The sequence below is a fragment of the Serinus canaria genome, chromosome 6 (genome assembly GCF_022539315.1).
Source record: "Serinus canaria isolate serCan28SL12 chromosome 6, serCan2020, whole genome shotgun sequence".
Lineage (NCBI taxonomy): Eukaryota > Metazoa > Chordata > Aves > Passeriformes > Fringillidae > Serinus > Serinus canaria.
In genome coordinates, this window is record NC_066320.1 from 2,199,292 (window position 1) to 2,224,317 (window position 25,026).

Here is a 25,026-nt window from a genome sequence, read left to right on the forward strand (position 1 = left end):
AGGCTGCTGGAATGGCTGGAGACTGGGCTTTAAAACACCAGGTGACAGAAGATGGCCCAGAAGTGAGATAAACAGGCTCTTCCAGCCTGGGTTTTCACTGGACACCATAGACCATTGAAATGTCCACGGGTTTTACTGGAGCTGGGTGCAAGTCCTCCACTAATGAACCACATTGATTTCATATTCTCCTGTTGTCCACCTAAATGGCAAGTGGCACATCTCAGCGATTAAATAACCCCACAATTGCCTGGCCTGACATCTCAATCACCTCGCTGTTGGGTCTCTAATGAATTTTACAGCCTGGCAAAATGGAAGAAATTAAGGTCAAAGTCTGGTGGAAGAAATATAAATTCTCAGCGATCACTAAAGTGTTTGCGAGGGCTCTGGGAAGCCGATCACTCCACCCACCATCTGCAACTGCACCTCGCCCTGGTGAGAGGCCCAGCAGACACAGGGGGCATAAAAACAAAGGAGGAGGGATGGGCTGAACAGGTCCTTGCCATGAGATGGGACATGAACACGTTGCATCATCCCAGCCTGGAGAAAGGGAATGGCAAAACCCAAGTGATTTGCACATCCAATGGTTCCCAAACACCCACTTCAGGCAAATGGCCCTCCTCTTCACACACCAACCTCAGCATGTCAGCAGCACCAGGGGCACCTCAAGGTCATCTGTCCAGGGGTGATACTGCCTGTGTCACAGTGTCACTCAGCCAACAGCAGCCCCTGGGTGCTGATTCCCATGGGAGCCTTTTCCTCGAGGAAACACAGCCTTGGATGCTTTGGGAGAGACTGAGGGCAGCTTTGAAAACAGGTTAAAATCCCAGGAGCGTTGGCTCCATAGGAACTTTGTGGGTGTAAAAGCATGAGGAGTCTGGGAGAGGATGTATCAAGGTGAAGACAGCGATGGCCCTAAAGGGACTGCTGAGAAGGAGGTGTGAGGCCAGGGTGCTCACATGGCAAAGAGCATCACCTTGGGAAAGGTTCTCCCTTGAACTCTCAGCCACATCCCAAATCACCAGGCAAAGCCAGCAGCAAAGGGAAACCACCCAACCCCATCTCCTACTGGGAACAGTGGGAGGCATGGGGGGAAATCCTGCTGCCTGGACAGGAGCAGGGCTGCATTTTCTTCCTGATTTTCTTTCCCCTCTCATGGGCTGAATTGTTGGGATTTTTTTTTCCTTTTTTTTCGGCTGGGCAGGAGGAAGGGGCCTGGCTGTGATTCTGTTTTGTTTTCCCACCTCTGCTCTAGCTGTGCATTTCTCCTGACAGCTCCATCAGGACAGGGAGAGGCTGCACAAGCTGCAAGAAGTGTCTCTCTCTCTCTCTCCCCTCAGCTCTCGGGCTGTCATGATTCCTATTCCACCCCATTTCGGTCTCACAGATTGATATTTAGATTAAAGAGATAAACACAGCCAAAGAGCACTGGGCCCTGACAGAAAGACGAGGACTTCAGATCTGTCAATCATGCCTGGTAACTCCCTCCTCCCCTTCCCTTTATTTACAGAGCTGGCTTGATAAGAATATTTAACGGGAACAAGGAGTGCAAGCATATTTTTATACTTGTAAAAACCCAAGGAGCACGCAGGAAGAAGCCAAGCCATTCATGTTTAACTTTCCAGGCAATTTGGAATCATCTGCTTTGATTATTTAACTCTTTACTGTTTCTTGTGTTTGCAGTTTTCCTCTCCTCTTGCAGATAAAGGATTCAATTTTCTTTTAAGCGGCAGGGAAATTGGAAGAGATTTTGTTCTGTTTAAGCACAGCTGGAGATGGAGCACTGGGGAGGGGAGACTGAGAACAAGAAGATCAATTAAGATGCTGACAGGGTGGGAGAGCTGTGTGGGCCACAGGTGGGAAGAAGGGCTGGAAGAAAGGACAAAGCCCAGGCTTGGAGGACATCAGAAACGTCCAGCTGAGAGTCCTCCAACCCCACAAGCTGCTGCTGAGCCGTGCTTTCATATTCCCACCAGTGCCCTCTGGATGCCCTCCTGCTTTCTTAGATCCTCTCCACACCTCTGAGCCTCTGCAACACCCAGCTTGCCCCGGACATTTGGCTGGCAGCCCCCAGTTGCCACCACCCTGTCCGTTCCTCCTCTGCAGCAAGGACTTTCCAAGACATTTTCCCTCCACATAAAGCAGAAGGAAAGGAGGAGGCTGGGCTGGGAGTCCTCCCAGTGTTTCCCCACCCTGTACTTCCATAAGTGTGAGGAGGTAGAGGAGGTGCAAGGCACTCCTAAGGGAGGTGGGGCAGGTGATTCCCTGCAGAGCAGGACACAAACTCAACCCCCTGAGCAAGATGTGGAGGGTCAGTCATTTGAAAAAGGTTGAGAAGCCCTGTGCTGCCCTCGTGGTGGCACCCCTGCTGACCACCTCTGGTCCTAACGCTGGGAGAGCACCCCAGGTGCCACCAAAGGGACAGGGGATGGGTTATCCCACACTGATTCCCCAGGGAAGATCCCTGGATGCCTTTTTGTCCATCCACTGATTTGCAAGGTATTTCCCCACCTCACTTCAACGGCTGTGTCCTGATTCCATGCAACCTTCCCAAAATTAGGAGCAGTGTAGGTTTTCTCTTGTGGCTGGTCCTCAAGTCACCATCACCACGTGAGAGAGAAGCAGAGCTCAGGGTGAGCCCCTCATCCACCAGCACCTCAGAGCTGCAGCCTCCACTGCTGCCTTGGATCCCCAACTGCTTCTGCCTCCCTGAATTTATTTATTCTTCAAGAAAAAGGGGAAAGAAAAGCTTTGGAGATCACCAAGAAACATCAGACAGCAGCAGTTCCACAGGTGTTGGGGTACAGAGAGTGCCCTTGGCCACAGGGATGGCAGAAATTGGACTTTTCTGTCCCATTACACAGAACCACCCAAACCCATGGAGAAGAAGGTGAAGAAGAAGAAGCAGGACCAGCCTCTGCCCTAAAACCTCCAGCTTGCTTTATACGGCCCTTGGCCACAGGGATGGCGGGATGCAGGGTGGGGTGAGCCCTGAAGGAAACCAGAAGAACCCCAAAGGCTTGCAAAGCCTCATTCCACCCACATCAGGGCTTGGGGTGGGACAAAACCAGAGGGATGCAGCTCTCTGGGCATCCCACAGCAGCTCTGGGATGGCTGCAAAGTAGCGTGGTGGGACATGGGAGCGCCGTGAGGGGATGCCGGAGCCCACAGACCATCCCTGCCAAACTCAAAGGCTGATGGCTGATTGGGAAAGTGATTTGCATCCTAAATAGCTGTTTATTGATGTCTGCAACTCTCCTTGCCAGGGTGGGAAAAGTACATTATTGCTTTCTTGTTGACTGGCGTTTACAGCTGGCTGGAAAGAAGGGGAAAGAAAATCAGGCCGGGATTGATTTTCCCATCCCCAACAGGAGGCCGAAGAGAGATGGAGACAGCAGAAGAAAACTGACAGCTGGGTGGTAAAGGAGAGGAACTTTGCCAACCAAATTAAAGGTTGATTTAATGAGGAGAGTAATGGAAGGTTAATTAGCACATTTACTTCATTAGGTTCCTACTAACAAGGCTTCTCCTGAGGAAGTGCAGTGGCAGGGAGGGGGAAGATGGGAATCCAGGTGAAGGGATGTGCTGGGGATGATGTTCAGGGAGGGACAACCCATGGAGGGTAGGAGAAAGGGACTGCTCAGGAATGTGAACCCATATGTGTGTGTGCATATATATATATATTTATTGAATGCACACCCATACATAAGAATACACAGGTTAATGCCTTTACCAAAAACACAGGGACACCATCTCTTCACCTCCTCCGTCAAACAATCTGAAAATTTTAATCCAGATTTCATTAAAAACCAGGGAAAGTAGTGGGTTTTTTTTACACACAAGACTGCCTTGGAGATTCAGGTTATTGAGCCCAGAGGAAGAGCTGGCAGGAGGGGATCAGGAACAGCAGGGGCTAATGCCTGCTGAGAGATGCTTGTGTGGGGCCTGAAGAAGGGAGAGTGGGCAATTTATTCCCTGCAAGCCCCTCCATGCCTCTGTGTCCTGCAGTGTGGGCTTTTCTGTCCAATTCCACAAAACCACCCAAATCCATGGAGAAGAGGGTGAAAAAGAAGGACCAGCCTGGGGCCTAAATCCTCCAGCTTCCTTTATATATATTACTATAGTCTAAAACTATGTGATATTACACACTTCTATCCAAACTCCACACCCACAATCCCATTTCCATCATTCCATTTTGGAAGGCCCCCAAGTCAAGTGCAGTGTTCTCTTGGGGGTCAGCGACTGTCAGCACAGAAAGTCTGAAATTCTCAGCATCCAGATTTCCAGCAGGAGAGCAGGAAGGGGGTCAGCAGCATCCCCCCAGCTCTCTGCTGCTTGGCAGCCAGCTGATGGAGCCCACAGCCACCGATCCCAGCCTGTGCAGCCAAGCCAGACCAGGGCAAATAAAGCAGAGAGGAGGGATCACGGAGCCAGGATTACTTTCCACACTTCCCTGGAGAACCATTTTTCTCCAGACACTTCGAGGCAAATCAAATGCATTGTTGTGTTAAAAACAAGTTACTCTTGGTTTGTTTGGGCTTTAATGATTTTGGTTATCAGAGCTTTTCAGGAGGACTTTGCTGTGCAGATCTGTGGAGTACGAGGAGCTTAAGGAGATCTCCCGCCCCTTAATTCCTGCCTCCTGCTGGGTCGTCTTAGCCCCCTTCCCCATTCTCCAGGTCTAGCAAATCCATCAGCAGCTGGAGCACAGCTTTGGGAGGGCCCTGGCAGCTGCTGCCAAAGCAGCAGTGTCCAAAGACAGGCTTGGAGGGGCACTGTGCTCTCTGCTCTGCAGCTCTGCAGTGAGGCAGGACCCCGAGATGCCACGGGCTCAGCACCTTCCCTGAGCCTCCCAGCCAAGCACCAGCCCAGGGACAGGAGGGGATGCTGGGCTGAACTGCCCCCTCCTCTCCCTGGTGGAGGGAGCTCACTGGAAGCTGGGCTGGGTGTTGGTGACCTCAGAAGCAAGGCCATGTTTATGTAGCTTCTTCCAGCCAAAAGAACTTGCCAGCTGAACGCTCCCTCCCGCTCTCCCCCTGGTCAGGTTGCAGAAGAGCTCCTCGGGGGAGCTCCACCAGAATGAGCACAGGGGACTGCTTCCAAACCCTCCACTGCTTCCAAACCCTCTACTGCTTCCAGACCCTCCACTGCTTCCAGACCCTCCACTGCTTCCAGACCCTCCACTGCTTCCAGACTCTCCACTGCTTCCAGACTCTCCATGCCTGGGAGAGGAAGGAGCAGAGACCTGGGCAACTAAGTCTGATGCCAGACCAGCATCCTTCCCCCTCACAGCCATTGGGCACGGAGCTCTCAGCCTTCCCTTTCTTCTCCTGCCCCAGCTGAAGGAGGTGCTAAAGGAGGGCTTGTGCAGCAGTGGCACAACTCCCAGCTGCTGGCAATGAGGCAGCCTGGAGCAGCGTGGCTTCTCCTGCCTCTGGACTCAAGCACCTAAGGATTAGCAGAAGGTGTCCCTGCCCACAGCAGTGGAGTTGGAATTAAATGAGCTCTAAAGGTCCCTGCCAACCTAAAGCATTCTGTGACTCTGACCATGGCTCCCTCTGGGCACATTCATCCCCCCAGCATGGTCCTTCCCCAGAGCTTCCCATCCCAGAGCCCCACACCCTGAGCCGGAGCAGGGAGCACACCTCACCACACCTCTCCAGGCTCCATCCTTCCAGCCTGCTCCTATCAGGAAAGCCAGCACCATCAAAGCCACTGGCCACCAGGCAGGCAGGACCTGGTGGGGGTGTCAGAGCCCCAGTTAATTCAGGGTGCAGTCTATGTTCTCTCTGCCTCGTTCCTGGAAGGCATGAAGTTATACTGGCTGCCTCCTTGCTCAAGAAGTGTGAAATTCTTTCCCTGACCTTTTCTGTTATGTTATTAAAAGGCTTCATGGCCAGTTGTTTCAGAAAAAAAAAATTGTATTTCAATATCTGCTGGTACTGGGGCAGAACTGGTCCATCTCTTCAGGATGAGGTCTGCTCACCTCCCTGCTTAGCTCCTGCTTCACAGAAGGTGTTTGCTGCTGTGTGGGACCTCCAAGCCTTTCCAGCCTGCCTTTTCCTGGCACAGCAGGGTAGGGAAAAAAGGAAGTTTGCATTGAGAGAGGCCTCTAACAACTGCAGAGCCCTGGACAGGCTGCTTGTCCTTCAGTCATCACAGACATGCAATGGACATGTAACTCCAGACAACCATGATCTATGTGGCCTGGAAGCTTTGGCTGGAGCAAGGAGCACTCCACACTGCAAAACCAGGAATCTGTGGCCTGAGGGGCTTATCACATGTGTAAAGAGTCATGGAATCATTAAGGCTGGAAATGGCCTCTGAGATCATCGAGTCCAGCCACAAACCCAGCCCTGCCAAGCTCACCACGCAGCCACAACCAATATTTGTGTGTTCTTTGAACACTTCCAAGGATGGTGACTCCACCCCTTCCCTGGGCAGCTCCAATGCCTGACCACCCTTTTCACTGGAGAAACTTCTAACATCCAATGACACAACTTGAGGCTGTTTCCTCTTGTCCTGTCACTGCTTAACCGGGATGAGAGCTCGACCCCACCTCTGGCTGCACCCTCCTGTCAGAGAGATGTGGAGAGCCAGAAGGGTCCTCCTGAGCCTCCTTTTCTCCAGGCTGGGCCCCTTTCCCAGCTCCTTTGGGCTCCCTGTACAGGGCAGGGGCTGTTCCCACGGAGCCTGGCCTCTCCAGATGTTCTTGTGCAAGCAAATGACCACCTGAGCCTAAACAATAAATGCCTTTCAGGCACAGAATTAAACAGATGGATGGATGGACAGGGAGATGGAGGGAATGCTAAGCAGAGAGCAAACAAATTCTTAGAGGTTGGGCAAGGTTGTGCCGTGCTCGGGAAGCGGCTGAGGTTGGACCAGGAATGGAAGGATCTAAGCCCACCCTTCCCTGGGCAAAGGGAAGGAGGCAGGGAGCAGGGAGCAGGCAGCAGCTCTGGGTCCCTGCTGGCTGCCTGCACCTGGGGTTGTTTCACAGTTGATTTATAGGTGTAACAGGCAATGTTTCTCTGCTGTCACTGACATGAGGAGCTGAAGTGCTGTAGAAACAGACGGCCATTTGTCACAGCAAATGAAGTCTACTTGCTCTTTCCTTTTGCCTTTCCCTTTCAGCTGGCCACGCTGAGGGCAGCCTGGAGAGGGTGGCATTGAGGAGAGCCTTTCCCCTCCTTTCCTAGCCACAGCCAAGGTGGGATAGCCAGGATGCACTCACTGGAGGATGGGCAAACAGCCCAGGGGTTTTTGGGCTGCTGGGAGCACCCCGAATGCTGGGCTGGGCAGAAGATCAGCGACCTCCCCTTGCCTCAGCTCCCGTGGTTTTAGCTGCTTGTCTCCCTGCCAGAAAGGTGCTGCAGGCACTGTTCTGTCCTGCCAGCTGTGCCTGGCCATCTCCAGCAGCAGCTGGCACGAAGCCTCCTGCCACCCTTCAGCAGCCACTCACCCAGCCCACGCACTCCCCTGTTCATCCCTGCTCATCAATTTCCTTCACCCCACAAGCCAGCTGATTTTTTAGCACCCTGAGCCCCACTGTCTCTCCAAACCTACACTTTTCTGCACAAAGGAGCCCAAAAAGAGAGGAGCCAACAGAAGCCCCCTTTCACGAGGATGTCATCCTCATGAAAGAAGTGGGCATGCCACGTGACTGGCCAGGCTTTCTCCAAAACCCCATCTCTAACCCCTGTGCATGAATACCTAGGAATATTCCTGAGCAAGTGGAAAAGAAGGAAGAAAAGGAAGGAGGGATTTATCAGCAAGGAAAGCAGGCTTTTTGTCTGCAGCACGTGGGACAGGTGGAGAGACATGGCACAGACAGGCAGCGACCAGGGGGCTGCAGCTCAAAGGCAAGAGGCCACAGCAGGAGAAGCTGGTACTTTATGAGGGTTGTTAAAAGTTTGGGATCAGCTGGGAGGGCAATTTGGATTTCAGTGCTAATTGCACCCATTCTGATTTACCATAGACGATTCAACTCCTGGCATTTTGTGTTCGCTCTGAAATGCTGGCATAGCTGGAAGTTAGCTGGGGAAAGAGGAGACACAGTAACAATCTCATTGTTTAGTGTCTGACGGCCTGACTAGCTAAACATCTGCTTGAAATATTAATAACTGTCAGATGGGAACAGCTCGGGGGCTCTATACAGTTTCACACCATCTGTTTGTAAAGTAAACACACTTACACACAGGCACATGCACCCCACTCTTTTGTCCGGGCTTTTTATCCTTGGAGTGGGCATTCCTGCATGGATGGGAGACCAGGGGCTGTGCCTGGGGAGAGCAGGGGAGCAAGGAAGGGGCAGGAGGGCAGCTGGAGCAAAGGCATTGGAGAGAGAGCCAGGCAAACTCATTCATGACTAATGGTAGTGGCAGTAGCACACCCGAAGGGTAGCAGGGGCTTTGGTGCTCCCTGCTGTGATAGTCCCCATCCCAGAGGAGCTTTGATGCCTTTTCTAATGGTATTTCAGCACAGGGTTTTGTTGTGGTTCTTGCACCAGGAAATGTGTCTTCTCCATGAGGATTCCAACCAGCCCACAGAAGAGGAAACGAGCCCTGTGGAAATGCTCCCTGCTATCACCACACCTCTGCCTGCCTCTGTTCTGCTGCCAGCCACGTAATACCACGCTCTGCTAAAGAGAGCCATTCCCCTCCTTGTCCATCCTTTGCCCAGTTAATGGTGTGGCCAACCTCAGTTTGGTTGAGGAAGATGATGCTTCCAAAGAGGCCAGTGAGAAAAGCCGCACCAGGGGCACCGTGACCACTGGGGTCGGCGTCTGCAGGTGAAATGCAGTGCGTTTCTCTCTTGGAATTCCTGGTGTGGCAGGAAACACACACACATCTTCCAGAGAGCAGGAAAGGTCAGGACATCTGCTCCAAAAGCCCTTGAGAAGTCAACACCCCGCCAACCTTCCAACTTCCAGGGCAAATAAAGCAGAGAGGAGGGATCATGGAGCCAGGATTACTTTCCACACTTCCCTGGAGAACCATTTTTCTGCAGACACTTCAAGGCAAATCAAATGCATTGTTGTGTTAAAAACGAGCTACTCTTGGTTTGTTTGGGCTTTAGTGATTTTGGCTATCAGAGCTTTTCAGGAGGACTTCAGGTTGTCCTCCAGGTAAACCCCACCACCAGCATCTCCTACTGCTCCCTTCCCAGGCTAGCCCTTGGTCAGGGACACCATCCAGCCAACATTCGTGCCGGGGACTCGGCGAAGGGAGCTGGGATGCTCCTACTCACGTGGACCTGGAGGACAGTGGTGCCCACGGTGGTGTTCTCCAAGAGGCTGACATTGTAGAGGGCCTTGCTGAACACGGGCCGGTTGTCGTTCTCGTTGATCAGGTTGATTTTCACCCGCGCGAAGCCGACGTGGTCCGGGACGCTCTCGTTTGCGAAGAGCTGGGCAAAACGGGAGGGCAAGGGGAGGGCTGGAGATGCTGGGAAGCTTGGGAGAGTTACCCATCCTTCTTTAGTGGAATAAACAAGGCTTTCCTCAGCTCCCTCACCAGCTGAGCCAGCTCAAGGCAAACCAGCAAAACAGAGCTGGACCAGGAGGATGGGGAGGGTTTTGGCACCTGATAAAACAAAGTTTTATGCTCAATAAAGCTTTTATGGCCCTGGTCTGCTTAAGCTCTTGCAGCTGAGCCTTTGGATGTTGGAAAGAGAAAGTGCAGAGCAAATCTCTTCCCCACCTCCTTCTTTATTACAATTTCCGATTTTTTGGCTGTTTTGTACTGCTCCACTGTTTCATAGTGGGGATTGTGATAGAATGGTTGGGGTTGGGAGGAACCTTTAAAGGCCACCTAGCTCAACTCCCGCCATGGGCAGGAATATCTTCCCCTAGACAGGGTTGCTCAGAGCCCCATCCAACTTGACCATCTCTTTGGGTATCCTGTTCCAGTGTTTCACCACCCCCATGGAAAAACCCTTCCTTACACCTAATTTAAATCAACCATCAAAAGCCATCCCCCCTTGTCCTTATGGCAACAGTCCCGGCTGAAATGCTTGCTCCATCTTTCTCCTAGGCCCTCTCCAAGTAGTGGACAAGAGAGAGGAAGCTGTTTAATGGTCATTTTTAGGTCATGCTGAGAACTGTGGCTGTCCCACAGAGCCCAGGGGTGCAGCCTTACCGAAAATTCATAGCGGGGAATTGTCTCGAAGTCCAGCGGCACCGCCACGCGCACGCGGATGTCCGCCTTCCCCTGGATGGAGGTGGGCGAGATGATGAAGTGGTTGGAGTTGTTGCCCACCAGATAAACCTCAAAAACGCTGTTGGGTCCCTGGGGAGGGAAAGAGCAAGGTTGGTGTTTTATTTACAGAATCCACGTGCACGTGGCGGGAGTGGGAATGCACCCCTTGGGATGAGCCCGCGCAGCACACAGAGGGAAAGTCCCTTTTGCACACACCACACAGGGGGTGAACCACGCACTGGGATTTCACTGCCTCGGGCTGGGGGCACAGCCTGGGTGCCTCTCCCATGAAGAAGGCTTTTCCCAGTAAGGCAGCTGAAACTGGGAACTGGGAAAATGCCTCCTCTCCCAAGACCTGGCCGGCAAAGCAGCGAGGTCGTGGACATACTGATGCTTTCAGAGCCTTGTTCTGAGCACAGCCCCCTTCCCACAGCACAGCCCAGCAGAGCACATGAAAAGCAAGCTCAGAAGCTGCCAGAGATGAAATTCCAATTTTCCCTGAATGACCTCCCTCCTATCAGAAAAAGTGGCCAATTAAATGCACGAAGGGGCACTAATAGCAAAAGCTGCCTAAGTGTGACCGCTGAGAGCGGGTGACATGAGCAGAATCTCTGCCTTGCCCTGCTCCTTGCACACCTCCATGCAGTCCATGGAGCTGAGGGAACACTGAGCATCTCCCAGTGGAGCCCCACAGCAGGAGCAAGCCCCAAGGACACCCACAGAACCACACAAGGGCACCCACAGAACCACACAAGGGCACCCAGTGCCTCAGGAGCCCAGCAGTGCTCTGCTGGTGGACAGTGGGAGCATCGCAGGGTAGATTAGCACCTTCCATGAGCTGTTTTAGTGCTGAACAAGGAAGTGAGGGATGCTCCCAGCACCCCAGACACAGCCCTGGGAGAGAGGGAGCAGAAGATACAGAGAAGGGCAGAAGGAAGCAATACTTCCCAAGCTATTTTGTGCCCTACCCGCAGGATGTTGGCTTACACAAATGGCCATTTCCCACTTCCCACCAGTGACAAAAAGCTACTCCATTGAGGAATTTCTGTCCATCTCTGCTGAGGAGCCCTCAGGATCCCTCCCAGGGCCTGCACCCTCCCTGCAGTACACGGGAGCACCTTTTGTGGCAGCGAGATGAGAGGGATTTTCTTGGAAGCCAGAGAAGAGTGAGTTTGTTGGAGGCACGAGATAAAAGTTGAAACATCAAAAGAAATCCAAGTATTTGCAGGAAGAGAGCCAGGTGGATTAATTCCCCTCTAGCTGGGGAAGGAGATCAGCTCCAGATACCCACTATCCCTAATTAGCAGCCCCTCCAGTGCCTCAGTCTCCCCATGTGAGGTCTGGAGAAGGGGGATACAGCTGCCTCTGGGGAGGGCTGCTGTGAGCTGCCATTTATATATTTATTCAGCTATTTATTTTTTTTGCCTGGGCCCCCATGCTGCTTTCCTTGCTCCTGGTTCCCAGAGCTTGCGAGCTCCCTGCGGATGCCTGAAAGCACATCTGAATATTCAAATTGTTATCAGCTGCCCAGCAGAAGGGCCTGGCTAAGCCAGGCTCACAGCAAGGACCCCCCACTCCAGAGGAAGCCACAGGGAGCTGCTTACATTTCCCTCACCCCTTCCTACCTGCTCCTGCCACCCAGAGCCAACAACGGATTTGAAACGTGGTTGGGAAGAGGAAAAACAAGTGCAGAATCCCCAGGCTCTCAAAGGTCCTGGTGTGCAGTGATCACAGCCCAGCACCATCATCTCCTTGCAGTGCCAAGGGTGAGGATGAGGATGTTATCAGTGACCAGCTTTGTGTGCTCATTCCCCTCTCCATCCTCTGACCTCCCAGCTCCTGCATGGCTCAAGTTCTTCCCCACCACTCTAAAACAAACTGAGCCCCTTGCCTTCCTTTAGAGCCACAAATTAAGGAGCAGCCTGCCAAAGCTCAGCAACCCTACCACAATAAAGCTGTCTCCCTCTGAAACAAATGGACCCATAAAAAGCAGGTTTTGGAAGGAGGGAAGTTTGCTATCACCCCAGGCCGGGATGCAGCCGCACATTTTCCAGCTCCTCTCATCCCGTGCCAGCACTCGGGGCTTGCCCTTGCTGTGGCTCAAGGCTGCTGCCCACTGCGTCCTTCCTGGCAATCAAATCTCTCAGGCAGCACCACAACCGAGGGAAATTTTGTGTTGATTCAACTCAAAGGCAACTGGAGCTGCAGTTGGGTGTAATTAGGGCTTTGTTCTCCGCGGAGCGCGTAACAAGAGCTGCCACATCAACCTCACACCCAAACCCTGCTTCCAAACCAGCCACCCCTGGCTGATCACACAGCATTTTGGGACAATTTGTGACAGACCTGGTTGCCAGCCTGAAATCCTCTCTGAAATTCCAGGGGGAGAACCCCGGGCACAGGCAGGAGCCTGGCAGGCAAGGCAGGAGCTCAGGTGTGAGATGCCAGCAGGTGGGTCCAGCTGCCACCCCACAGGTCTGAGGCTTCAGGTGGGACCTGCTCATGCACCTGCTGTGATTCATGGACAAAAATCCGCTCTCCCAGCTTGCAATCCACGCTCATGCAGCAGAGCTCACCACGAAGCAGGAAACCCCTGCTCCCACCAGGATGCCAGGGCAGCCACATCAGCTGTTTCAGCTGGGACTGAGGATGGATCACTGTTTTTATTGCTGCTTTTCCACCCACTATCACCTGCTGGCTTCATCCATCACTAATGCTCCCACTCAGCCTCTTCCTCATGGCAGCACACCCAGAAATGCTTCAGGAATTATTCCACCTTCCAGCAGTCACAGCAAATATTTAGCATCACTTACCATCGGCTACACAAGAAAACAAAGTAAAAAATAAAACAAGCCAAATCCCTAGACAAGCAGACAACCCTTCCTCAACAGAGCCATTCCCTGAGGTGCATGGGTAGGTAGATTTCCTGCAATTATTTTCAGCACAAAGTGAACTAGACTTGGGAAAAGCAGCCTGGGAATCCTCAGTTTTGTCTTTTTCACACTGCCTCAGTACAGATTTGCCTTTGGGTCTCTCAGAGCAATTTGCTTTTCCAAAATGGAGAGCCCTGCCTTCCTGAAGCACAAAATCCAGTGCAATTCCAGCTTTCCTCCCAGTCACTTTCTAGGCACTTTCTGGGCTATTACCTGCAACAGACTACAGAGGATTTAATATCCTTCATTCTGAATTCATTCAAATTCTGTTTGTATTCTAATCCAAAGAAAGGAAAGAGCTGAGAGTTCTGGAGCGGAGGTGAAGGAAGGGGAAAGAAGAAGTTGGGTTTTTTTGGAAAGCAATTAGAGCCTTTTTGTAGGGCTTGGATAACATAGACCTGGCTCTGGTGAGTCAGACACAAATGGTGCTTAATCCCTCCTCTGAAAACACAAGGCATGAAGGGGGTTATTCCCTGCACCTACTTCAAAGCATTTAACTCAGAACAGCCTCTCTGGGTGCTGCCTGCCTCTCTCCCACTGCCCAGCCAGCTTGGCATCCCAGCACCCCTCTCCCACCTGGTGCCAATAACTCTTTTGAGGGCTCACTGGGCACTGCCACTTGTCCCCTGCCTCCCTAAGGAACTCACTGGGCTGGCAGGCAATGCAGGATGCCTGGAGCAAAATGCTCCCCAACCCTTCTGATCCCCCTCCCCACGCCAGCAGCCCTATTCTCCCATCTTTTTGTCCCTCCCAAGTGTCAGCCCTCGCCTGCTCCCTCCCTCCTGGAGGAGTTTTCTCCTTCCCTGCTCTCCCCAGGTTATCTGCTGAATTCCACACACGCCTGCACAGACGGGGATCAATCCGAGGCTGCCTCGCCTTCAGCTTATCTCTGCTCCAAATGATTGATTTTCCCTCTTTAAGGGTAATTTGCTGGTGAATTCCATGTATTGCAAAAACCCCTGTGAAATCTAATTCAGCCCGACTGGCAGCTGGCACTTTTGGGAGAGAATACTCGTGTGCCGTCAATTCCCCTTTACAGTTTCTTGCCATGTAGATCATATTTATAGTGCTTGTGCCTGTCATATGCATATATATGCTCTGGATGAATCATATAGAGCCACCTGCACACTCATGGGCACACAGGATATCCTGGTGGGGGTCTCTGGTGGAGCTCTGTGCAGCAAAGAGAGAGTTTTCCCAAGGCCCAGATTTTCCTTATTTGAAATTCCCCATTTACCTCCCTCGATATGCTTATTTTAGAGAATTGTTTCAAAGTGATTTTAAAATGTCAGGCCATCATGGTGGTGCTTCAGACAGCTTCTGCCCTTTTCTTCCTCTTCACTCAACCATGTAGAGCTGGTTCCCCTGGCATGCCCTGGCAGAGCAGGCTGCTGCTTCCCTCAACAGGAATCCATGGATCTCAGAGCCATTAGGAAATGGGGGATGCCCCAAAGGATGCCCTGCTCCTTTTCCTAGACGGCCAAACCCTTGCCTTCTCCCTGTGATACTGCATCAAGCCACCAGGTATGGAACACCAGCATATCAAAAAGGACACCCATGTCTCCCAAACCAGCATCCATCTCTCCCAAATTCCAGCCCAGGCCCCTGAATTAACACCAACCTGTCCCCCAGCTCAGGGCTCTTGTTCTCAGCCTGGAGACAAACCTTGCTGTGAAAGCAGATAAGTCAGTGCTTTAATCTTCTGCCTCACACACAGGATTTATTCCCCCTGCTGAACCACCACAATGTGGGTGAGGAGAACCCAGCTACAGCCTGGGCGTGTCCAGTTGAGTGCAGGCTCAGCCTGAACACTGGGAAACCTCACTGGATTTGCCTAAGGAGCTCTTGAACAGCTTGGGAAAGCTGTTCAAGGGTCTGCTCTCTCTCTGGAAGGGAGAGAAACTCAGCTGCACAGCAGTTAATGCTTTTCTCTGGGCTCATGGAACCCCAGAATGGTTTGGGTTGGAAGGGACTGTAAAACTCAGCTCATTCCAGCCCCATGCCCTGGGCAGGGACACCTTCCACGAGACAGATGGCTCAAGAAGGCTTGTCACCGACATGTTTTATGAAAAATCCTTTCCTTAGGATTTTTCCCCTCCTGGGAAGCTGAGAGGCCTCAGGAACAAACTGTAAACAATTCTTATCTGCTGCTGTGGAATGCAACAGGGGAGGTCTGTGATTGGCCTCATCAGGCTGTTTCCAATTAAGAGCCTATCACAGATCACCTGTCTGGCTGGTCTCAGTCTGAGAGAAGACTTTGTTATTCATTCCATTCTATTCTTAGCTTAGCCTTCTAGTGAGATCCTTTCCTCTATTCTTTTAGTATAGTTTTAATATAATATCTATCATATAATAATAAATCAAGCTTCTGATACATGGAGTCAACTTTCTCGTCTCTTCCCTCATCCTGGGACCCCTGAGAACGAGTCAACAAAGGCTGAATCAAAAAACCCCTGTGCAAACCCTGTGTACTGGTTTCCCTTTCAACAGGTCCCAGAGAATGCAGAAAGGACAAGCAGCACACCTGGCTGCACCCCAAATCCATGTGTGGGGCCACCTCAGCTCTGCTCAGCTGCCTCCCTCTTGAGGAGTTCCCCATCCCAGCTCAGAGCCCCAGCCAGCTCCTCCTGCAGCAAGACCATGGCTACGTCTGGGGGGTGAAACCTGGGAGTTTGCAGGGGCTGGGCTCTGAGGAAGGGCTTCTCCTTGGAGATACTCGCCTGGGAACCTTGTCTGAGAGGTTAATGCCAGCTGAGCTGCAGAAAGGCACTTACAGCACAGAGGGAAAGCCAAGCATAGGCTTTCAAGTGTGGTCTTGTGTGCCTCAGAAATGCATTTTTAAGTGCTTTGCTGAATCGTTTAATCTGACTCCTTCCAAAAGCCATCATTTCAGTTTGTGCAAAACACACCAGAAGAAAGAAAGGCCGAAAACCCCATGGTTAAAAAAGGCTGTGTGGGCCTGGCTTTGAAAAGCCTTGTTTAACAGCCTCGGCAGCCCACATGGTGTGTGTTAAAGGGCAGACCCATGTGACAGCCCTTTCCCCAGCTCTACAAAGGCACAGTGACAGGAAGGCTCCCCAAAACCACCCAGCCCCACGGGACCCCTGCACGGGGCAGAGTCCAGGCTGCTCCCTCAACCAGCTGGAGGGCTAAAGAAGCAGTGCCTGAATTTTCCAGAGGGGCCAGACCCTCAGGGGCTCAGGAAATGAACCAATCTGCCAAGGGAATCTCCCAGGAATCTGTGACATAAGTTGGGAGGCAGGAGACAAACTCGAGCAAAATGATCTTCCCGAAGACTCCGGTTTTGATTTCCCGTGCCTCAACCCATCTGCTCTCATTTATTTCTCTCTCTGCTTTCCCTGGAGATGTGTATAACTCTCTCCTGGTTTCCCTCTGCCCCTTACACAGATGAGTCGTGTCATCTCCAGCACGAAGCCAGTGCTGCCAGAACAGCTTCTGTCAGCCGCGTCCTCAGTCGCATCCCTGCCTGAAGACCTCAATCCCTGCCAACACATCCCTGCACCCACAGAGAGAAGACAGAGCCTGGTGCCACCTCAGCTACCTCGAATCCAGATGGTTTGTGAAACCCTCACAGCTCTCACGGGGCACTTGAGCATCCAAAACATCGCTGCCAGGCAGCTACCTAACCTTCCTGTAGGTTTTTTTCACCAAAACTTGGTGGGTCTTCAGGGCTCCACAAATACTTCTCTGGGAAGCAGTGCTGCCTGCAGGTGCAGTCCTACTTCTATCTCATACACATCTTTTTCATAAGCTGGGCATCTTCTCCCTTTTTTTCCCCCCAAAGTGCTACCTTGACAGTTAACCCAGCTGCAAGCATCCATGAGAGGAAATAAGGGAGATCCATCACAGGATAATGCAGGAAAAAAAGTAACCAATTGCTTATAACTTTCCTCCCTCCAGATACTCCAAGAATCAGCTCTCCTCTGCTTCTTATCAGTGAAAATAATGCCATGGTCAAAGCAATCTGTGTTAGTATGATGGTCTCTGAAGACGTGTACAGTAAAACTCCTTCAGACTCCCTCAGCACAAGAGATCTTCTCTCAGCAGTTTTAAAAATCTCAGCTAATTCCTTTGGGGAAATCTCAGGAAGTTAAAGAAATACATCAAAAGAACAGCGTGTATTTTTTGCTGGTGCGATGGGGAAGGCGAGGCTATTTTTTATTCTCCCATTTTAAAATTAGCAAGGCTGAAAAGTGAATTCTTGAATGGGAGTCACTCCAGTAAAATGAGCTTTTAACCAGAAATAATGACAGATCCTTCATCCTGGTGGCACAAACAGAAGTGTTACAATGCCCTTCAAGAATGGATCTGCTGACATCTCTCAGCAAGTACGACAGCAGCTCTATTCAGAGCTCTATCCTAAGCATCTGTCATATCCATATCTTCTTTATTAGCAATTGACATTTTCAAGAAAAAACAGTCTCTTTATCTGCTTAATAGCTCATCTGCACCTCTTCAGGCTGAACTCATAACTCCTGGACGGTGACATCATGTCACCAGTAAGTTATTAGTTCTGTGTCATAATCACTTCAGATGGAAAAAAATGGGATTTCTCGGTGGCTTGACGAGACGGGGTGAACTCCACCCAGGGCTGGGGAATAGCAAATCCATCTTCTCAGCCAGAAAAGGCTGCTTGAAACATGCACATTTTAACTGACCCACCAGGATTTTGGGGGCTGGAGGGGAGGGAGTGTTTTTGTTTCCCATTACCTGAAACGTCAGGAAAACATCCTGGTGGTGCTTTGCCACGATGCTGGATGGAGCTCTGAGCCACCTGCTCTAGTGGAGCTGTCCCTGATGGTGGCAGGGGGGTTGGAATGAGCTGATCTTTCAGGTCCCTTCCAACCCAACCCAACCCGTTCTGTGATGACATTTATTCTGACAAACCCTCTGCCCTCATCTCCTGCTCAGCCCGAAGAGGAACGGGAACAGCAGGAGCCTGTGGGCAGAGCCTTTCCCAGCGGTTTTGGACAGCTCACCATGAGGTGTCAGCACTGCTTTGGAGCAGGCACCCGGCAGCGTGGCAGGGCTGGGGGGGGATGACCAGCACACAGGAGCAGCCAGACGTGAACTGCACAAGTCAAATAATCAGAGTAATTGAAGGCTGGGAGCCCGAGGCTGGGACAGAGGCTGCAATCCCAAACATGGCACAGATCAGCGCGTGACAAGCAGGAGCTCCCGTGACACGTGGGAGGAACAAGCCTCCAAAGCTCCTGCCTTGTTTGCGGTGATGAACTGGAATCCCACTCCTCCCCACTCTGAGGGGCATCTCCTACATCCTCCCTGACTTAGCTTGGGGCTCCTGTCTTCCCTGTCCCTGGCAGATCCCCAGAAGGAAAATTCCCCCTTTGCTTACCCAGACTGACAAGAGCCCTCAGAAGCAGGCAGGGATCAGCCTCCCAGACAATCCTATTTTCTGGCTCTCAGGGGCCCTGCAATCCTGACTGCATTAGTGCCTGCACACTGGGGAGGGAAACTGGGCTTGGGTACGCAGCAAACAGAGCAATGGCAGCAGTGAGAGCTGGAAAAGGGGGTGTTGGGACAGAGCCGTGCAGTGACTTCTCCGCTGCCCACCCCGAAACCCAACCAGTGCTACCCCGCAAAGGAGGGAGAGGAAACCTCACCTCATCCTTGTCCTGGACCTGGATGAAGAGGGGAAGGGCAAAGCCCACCTGGGCCAGCTCAGTGATGGCCACGCTGTACTCGGAGCTGTTGAACTCGGGGGCGTTGTCGTTGACGTCGATGACCAGGATGTTGAAGGTGGTGGTGACGCTGGCGTTGGAGGGCGTGCGGTCATCGTTCAGCTCTGTCCCCTGCAAGGACAGAAAACAGGGCAGCCTTTGTTCTCCAGAAGGAATGAATGTAGAGAAAGTGTGCACAGTGAGACACTCTTGGTGCTTTCTCTTCCCCCACTTTGCCACTGAAGGATTCCCAATTGGCTCTGCCATTGTTCCATTAACACATAGAGATGTTGGCCCAGCTCTGCCATCACTCATGCTGCAGTCCCACAACACCATCAAAAACCTTCCCAGAGGTCAGAGGTTTAGCATTTCCCTTGGGATGGCTGTGGCCAAGTTCTTCCTTGCCTGTGTCAAGCAACAGGTTGGCAGGATCTGGAGTCACACAAGAACAAGTAGACTTCCCTGCCACGAGCGCTTAAACAAACAAACAAAAAAGTTCTTTGTGAGATGTAAGGGACAGTCCACAAAATAAGGGAAGGCTCAACGGGGCAAAGAGCACTCCTGCTCTCTCCTCTGCCATCCCTGATGTGGGACTGGGAGCTGACAGTGAACCACTCAGTATGCTGAAAAACATAGGGATGGAAAACTAGGGCACCAGAGGAAAAGAAGACTTAGACCTTAAAATAGGTTTGGCAACACGTGTCTAAATACAGAGCTGAGTCATGAGTCCACATCACACCTCTGTCTCAAGAAGGTCTTTAATTCTGCCTTCCCAAAAGGAGAGAGTGCAGATTTTAATGCCAGAGAAGCAAGACTCGTGAAACAGCCTTTTCAAGCCGAATCCCTCCTCTTGTCCTTTGGATAATCTTGCTTTGCTGTGGGCATGGAAAAGCAACGCTCTCACGACCCACACGGCTCATTGCTATTCACTGCTTCTGCACACAGCAGCAGAACAGGCTGATCCCAGCGAGGAGCAATCCAGCTGTATTTTCACTGTGTGCTCCAGGATGAGAGCAGCAGGGAACATTTTGGGTCCTGGGGATGCGGGATGCACAGAGCTGGCATTTGCGGGAGGATGCGAAGTTTGTGGGGAGAGGACATGGAAATCTGTCAGAGCAACAGAACATGGCTGGAACTCCATTGTCATGCAGGCAGGAAAACGGGCAAGTTTTCAGGCTCACAAACCTTTCCAAGATTAAAAAGATATTTTTGTCCCTATTAAAACCAGACAATCTTCCCTCTCTTGATTTTTGAAACTACAAAAGCCTGAATGAAACTATACTGGGGATGGGTGAGGATCTCCTCCTCACACACAAAGCCCCACAATATGAACTGTGTCTGGGACCTAGAGGGGTGATTTCTTGTGCCTCTGCCCCCCTCCAAGGAAGCATCAACTTGCCAAAACAAGAAGGCAAAGTGCTGGCTGCCTCCCTCCCAATCAATGACCCTTCCTACGCTGCTGATTTTTCCCCACCCTGGCCCAGCAGAATCCATACTTCTAAATGTGTTTCCAACCAGCTGCCCAGCTTGGTATTGATTTTAATTACAGGGCTGTGAGCAGAGCCAGGGAGTCACTCTCAGGTGGGGCTGGTGGGGCTGGAAAGCCACACTCCAGTGGCTTTTTTTGACAAGGCAACTTCCACATCCCTCCCCAGCAAGGCAGAGATGATGCCCTGTTACACCACTGCCTGCTGACAAGACAATATGTTACGCTTATCCAGGGCTTTGGTGGGGAGAAAGAGGGGAAAAAGGCAAAAGTAGGCACAATTCAGGTGCCTGAGCATGTGTCTGGTGCTATATGCAAGCATGGGGTATTTGCATGCTGCCAGCAGGCATAGCCACAGGCAGGATGGCAAAAATGGCCTCACACATCATGTTTTGGGCCACCAGACAAGGGGGCTGGTGTTGCCCTGATTTTTTAAGTTTTTCTAAGCCTTCTGATGTTTACATTCTTGTAACGAACTTTCTCACACTCTTTCTGTAAATAACTTACAGTTTTGCATTCTTTTATAGAAGAGGAGAAATTTGATGGACTGTTGGTTTGTCCAGTGCCATTGGAGAGGTGGCACTGTCACCCTCCAATCCACTTTTGGAAATCTATAAATGTGGAGTCAGAAGACAAACTTCCCTTTTCCACCTTGAGAACAGCAGCTGTGTGTGTGTCATGTCATTTCGTGTCCTGTAGTGACAGACTGTGTTTAACATCTCACTTGGTCAGCACACCATGGCTCTGGATGCCCAAGAGAACATCACAGCTAAGGTTTGCAGCATTATCTGGAAGGGGGTGTCTGTCCCCAGGCAGGATGTCCTCCCCATCCTGCTCTGTCAATGTTCTTCCCAGCTAGAGCAGTCTCACCTTCACTGTAAGGATGAATCCAGAGCTGTAGAAGGGATTTTCCCTGTCCAGAGGCCCATTCAGGGTTAAGGCTCCACTGATGTAGTCCAGTGCAAAGATGCTGTTGGTGTTACCTGAGAAAAATATCAGGAATGTGAGCACAAGCAGCTGGCACAAAAAAAGTGCTGGAGGCAACAGGGAGGGGAGCAAGGGGACACAGACTCCAAGCAGCGGGCTCTAGGAACCTGGCACACCATTCCAACATGCCTTGAAATGTCATGGTTGTAACAGTCCTCCCCTCCTCTCACCTGTCCCAGCTCAGGGCTCAAAATGGGGATCTCCTTCCACAGCCAAAAGCTGCCAATGCTGGAGGCAGCTGAAGAATTTCAAAGGGTTTTAGTTATAAAAATCTGCAACAGCAAAGCTGAAAGCACGACTAAATCCAGCTGCTCCCCTCTGAGTGACCACCTGCATTTTCAGGGTACTGTGTTCCTGGGGTGGGCATGGCCTCTCTCCTAAAACCCAGGGGTTAAGGGACATCAGTCCAGCATAATCACAGATGGACCAAGCTCATGAGGAATTCTCCACATAACAGGCAGTGGTTTAGTTGTGGGGGCTCTTGCCAGAGTGGGCTGAGGGGGATACAATTCCACATGTACTCAAGGAGAGGTTGCAGAGCTTAAAGAATGAAAAAAAATCTATCAAGTAATAGAGAAGCCTCACAGAGCTCAGGAATTTCTTAGCTGGATGCATTAGAAGCCAATGAAAGTATCAGCAAAATAGTGTAGGCACTTGCCCTGCTTTTATGCTCTTGCCATATGTGTTGACCCTGTGCAGCTGCCTGCTTTTCCTCTGCTGAAGTCAAATTTGGCCCCTGTGCCTGTGCCTGCATGCAGGCAAGCAGCCAGGATGCCACTGAGCACTGCCTCCACAGAGCATCCCATCCCATCCCATCCCATCCCATCCCATCCCATCCCATCCCATCCCATCCCATCCCATCCCATCCCATCCCATCCCATCCCATCCCATCCCATCCCATCCCATCCCATCCCATCCCATCCCCATCCCATCCCAGCCATCATCCCATCCATCCCCATCCCATCCCCAGCTTGAATTCTCCTCTGGAATCGGACACCCAGAGGGGATTAAGACAACATGCTCTGTGGGAGTCCATAAAATCAGAGGGTTTTGGGAAAGCTGCAAAAGGCAGCCTCAGAGACAGCAGAACTGTGATTGGAGCTGAGCAGTAGCCATGAGATTGGTCAGCAGAAAAATTATGTAAGAAGTAGAAAAGTAAGGACAAACAGACCAATGGTCTGTGTATTAGTGCTTGTCTAGAATAACTCCCTAAGCTACAGAAAAGTTTATCTAGTGAGATGTTAAGAAGTTCTAAGCTCAATACTGGAGCTCTGTGCATTGTGTTTTAAGGTTCACAAGCAGGTGTTGTATTTGAAATAAGCAAGCATTGTTTTAACCAAAGGTACCTGTGCTTATGGTAATGAGATAGAACCACTGCCAATGTGCTTTTACTTTGTGTGATTGGTCAGAAAACTTTTATAGTGAGTTGTAACATTGAGTTCTTTGTCTGCTGCCTGGGATGAGAGCTGATAACATCTTCCCATTGTCATAACCATGTAATGAGAGTGATGCTGGAAAATACAACAGCTCGAGGCACGTTCCACAGCAGCCCTGTCCTGTTTGTGATTTGTACAGAGAGCCTGACCAGCGATAATGCTCGAGTGTCATGGCCAGCAGATACCAAAAGGACAATGTCCTGCTTGGGAATGTGCCTGTGGCAGCTCCAGGTGCTCTCCCTGTGAGCCAGACAAAAGCAAGCAGTTGGTGTGTGGAGCCTGGGACACCTGACACCAGCCTGACAGGAAAGCAGAGCAGGCTGCTGAATTAGTGATGACCAAGGAAGTTTTATATCCAGGCATATGGTCACCCACACAGCTCCCCTCAGCATCCTGAGGCATGCAGAAACCCCTGAACCAGACGCAGACAGGAGCCAGGAAACCCTGCAGGTAAATTCCAGTCATCCCAGTCAAAAGGAAGTAAAAAATAAATCCTGTCTTCTCAATACATCTCAGCACGAATGAAACATACACAGCATTTGTCATTTCCCTGGAAGGGAGCTGCAAGACAGATCTGCTGCCACAGAAAGTTGTTTCCCATCACTCAGCATCCACCTTGCTCCCTTCCAGCTCTGCTGGATCCCAGCTGCACCTTCCTCGTCCAGCAAAGGGCCCTGACGAAGGAGGAATGATGAGGAGGACTCCATGGATATCAGAAGGATAATTAATTACTTTATTACACTATATTATTCTATACATCTAAAACTGAGCCTGCCAAGCACTCCACCCTGCACATCCTGCACAGAATCTCGTGGCTGTCACCCCACAGTCCTGACACACACACACATGGCCCTGACAGGACAAGGAACCAAAACACCCTGACTTTGGGTAAACCATCTCCACACTGCATTCCACTCTGGCACAAACACGGGCACAGCAAGTGACAAGATTTGGTTTTTTTCCTTTCTCTGAGGTTCAGGAAATGTGAAACCCAGAAATATTCTTGGGAAGAATTGTGCCTTGCTTTTCTCTGTGAAGAGAAGTGTGGGGCCACATCCTCGGGATGGCCAAAGCCTGCAGGTCTGGCCATCCCCTCCCTCCCACCCCAGCAGCCACCTGGCCTCTCCTTTCTCTCCCAGAGCCCTAAGGGCCTTGACACCTTTCTCCCCAGTATTGAGCCATTCTATCTTCCTCCTGGACAGGATTCCTCCCATTCCTGTCCTTGCTCCTCCCTTCTCTCCATCCCAAATGCCCCACTGACCGCTCGCCAGCTTAATGACCTCACCAGGCTACTTAAAATATTTGCAATGGCCTTGTGGGGCTTTTTTCCTGATTTTTTGCTGCTGTCCATGAAGAACTTCAGCCTCCTCCCTTGGACAATTCCCCTCTTTCCACCCTGACTTCCCACTTTCCTGCTGTAATTTATGGCTGACTCCTTAGGAAGCTTCTTCCTATCCCAGCTTTGAAGGACGCTCCACGAGATGGATGGGGCTGTGCTGCCAGGCATTTAAATGCTCCAGGACACCAGGTTGCCATGGTGAAGTTTGTGCCTCAGGGTCACCTCCCCCTAATATGAAGTGTAATAAAGTGCAGAAACAATGGAATTTAGTGGAATTAGGTCAAGAGGGGAGGAATTTGACTAAACACAGCGCCTCGTTCCGTGCCCTAAAAAGGGTGATGCATTTCAGATTTGACCACGGTGCTTTTTGAAGGATGGGCAACTAAACTGGGGGCCCAAAGGCCTCCCAGGCTGCTCATCAGAGGCTGTTCTCTAGCTCATCCTCCCCAGTACTCACCCTGTGCCCACTGGGGCTTCCTTTCTGCTAGCAGAGGCTTCCTGGCTTTGCAAATTTGCAAATTTAGGGAAAGAGGAGTCTCCAATATCTTTCCAACCACTACTGCCCCACTGCTCTGACCAGTGATCCCTGCTGAAGCACTCACACTGCTGAACAATGCCCCTTTCCTGAGACATTTTCCTTGCCAAAATCTCTCTGATCATCTTCATGTGCCTTCACTTTTCAGAGAACAAGGGGGAAAAATAAATGAGGTGGAGAGAAATTAGCCAATTTTGTCTTCCCTCTCTCTGGGGAGGCCAGAGGTACGCACAGGAATGTGGCAGAAATTGAAGGATGGGAAAGGAAAGGCTGAGCAGCAAAGTGAGGGGCAGAGAAGAGGAAAACAAGGCAAGAAATGTTTTAAATATCAGAAACACAGAGGGAAAGGGGAGAATGACAATGAGAAAAAATCGAGAACTTTGGGACTGCAGTATGAGTCCACTTCTGGCAGACT

At 51.2% G+C, this 25,026-nt stretch overlaps 1 protein-coding gene across 1 annotated transcript in view; it reads right to left on the minus strand.

Moving 5' to 3' along the window:
- Nucleotides 1–25,026, minus strand: part of CDH23 (cadherin related 23) — a 181,110-nt gene that overhangs the window by 69,112 nt on the left and 86,972 nt on the right. The window contains 4 exon segments of the mRNA XM_050976130.1: nt 9,247–9,405; nt 10,137–10,286; nt 18,772–18,960; nt 21,185–21,297. Of these exon segments, the coding sequence (XP_050832087.1) occupies nt 9,247–9,405; nt 10,137–10,286; nt 18,772–18,960; nt 21,185–21,297 (611 nt within the window).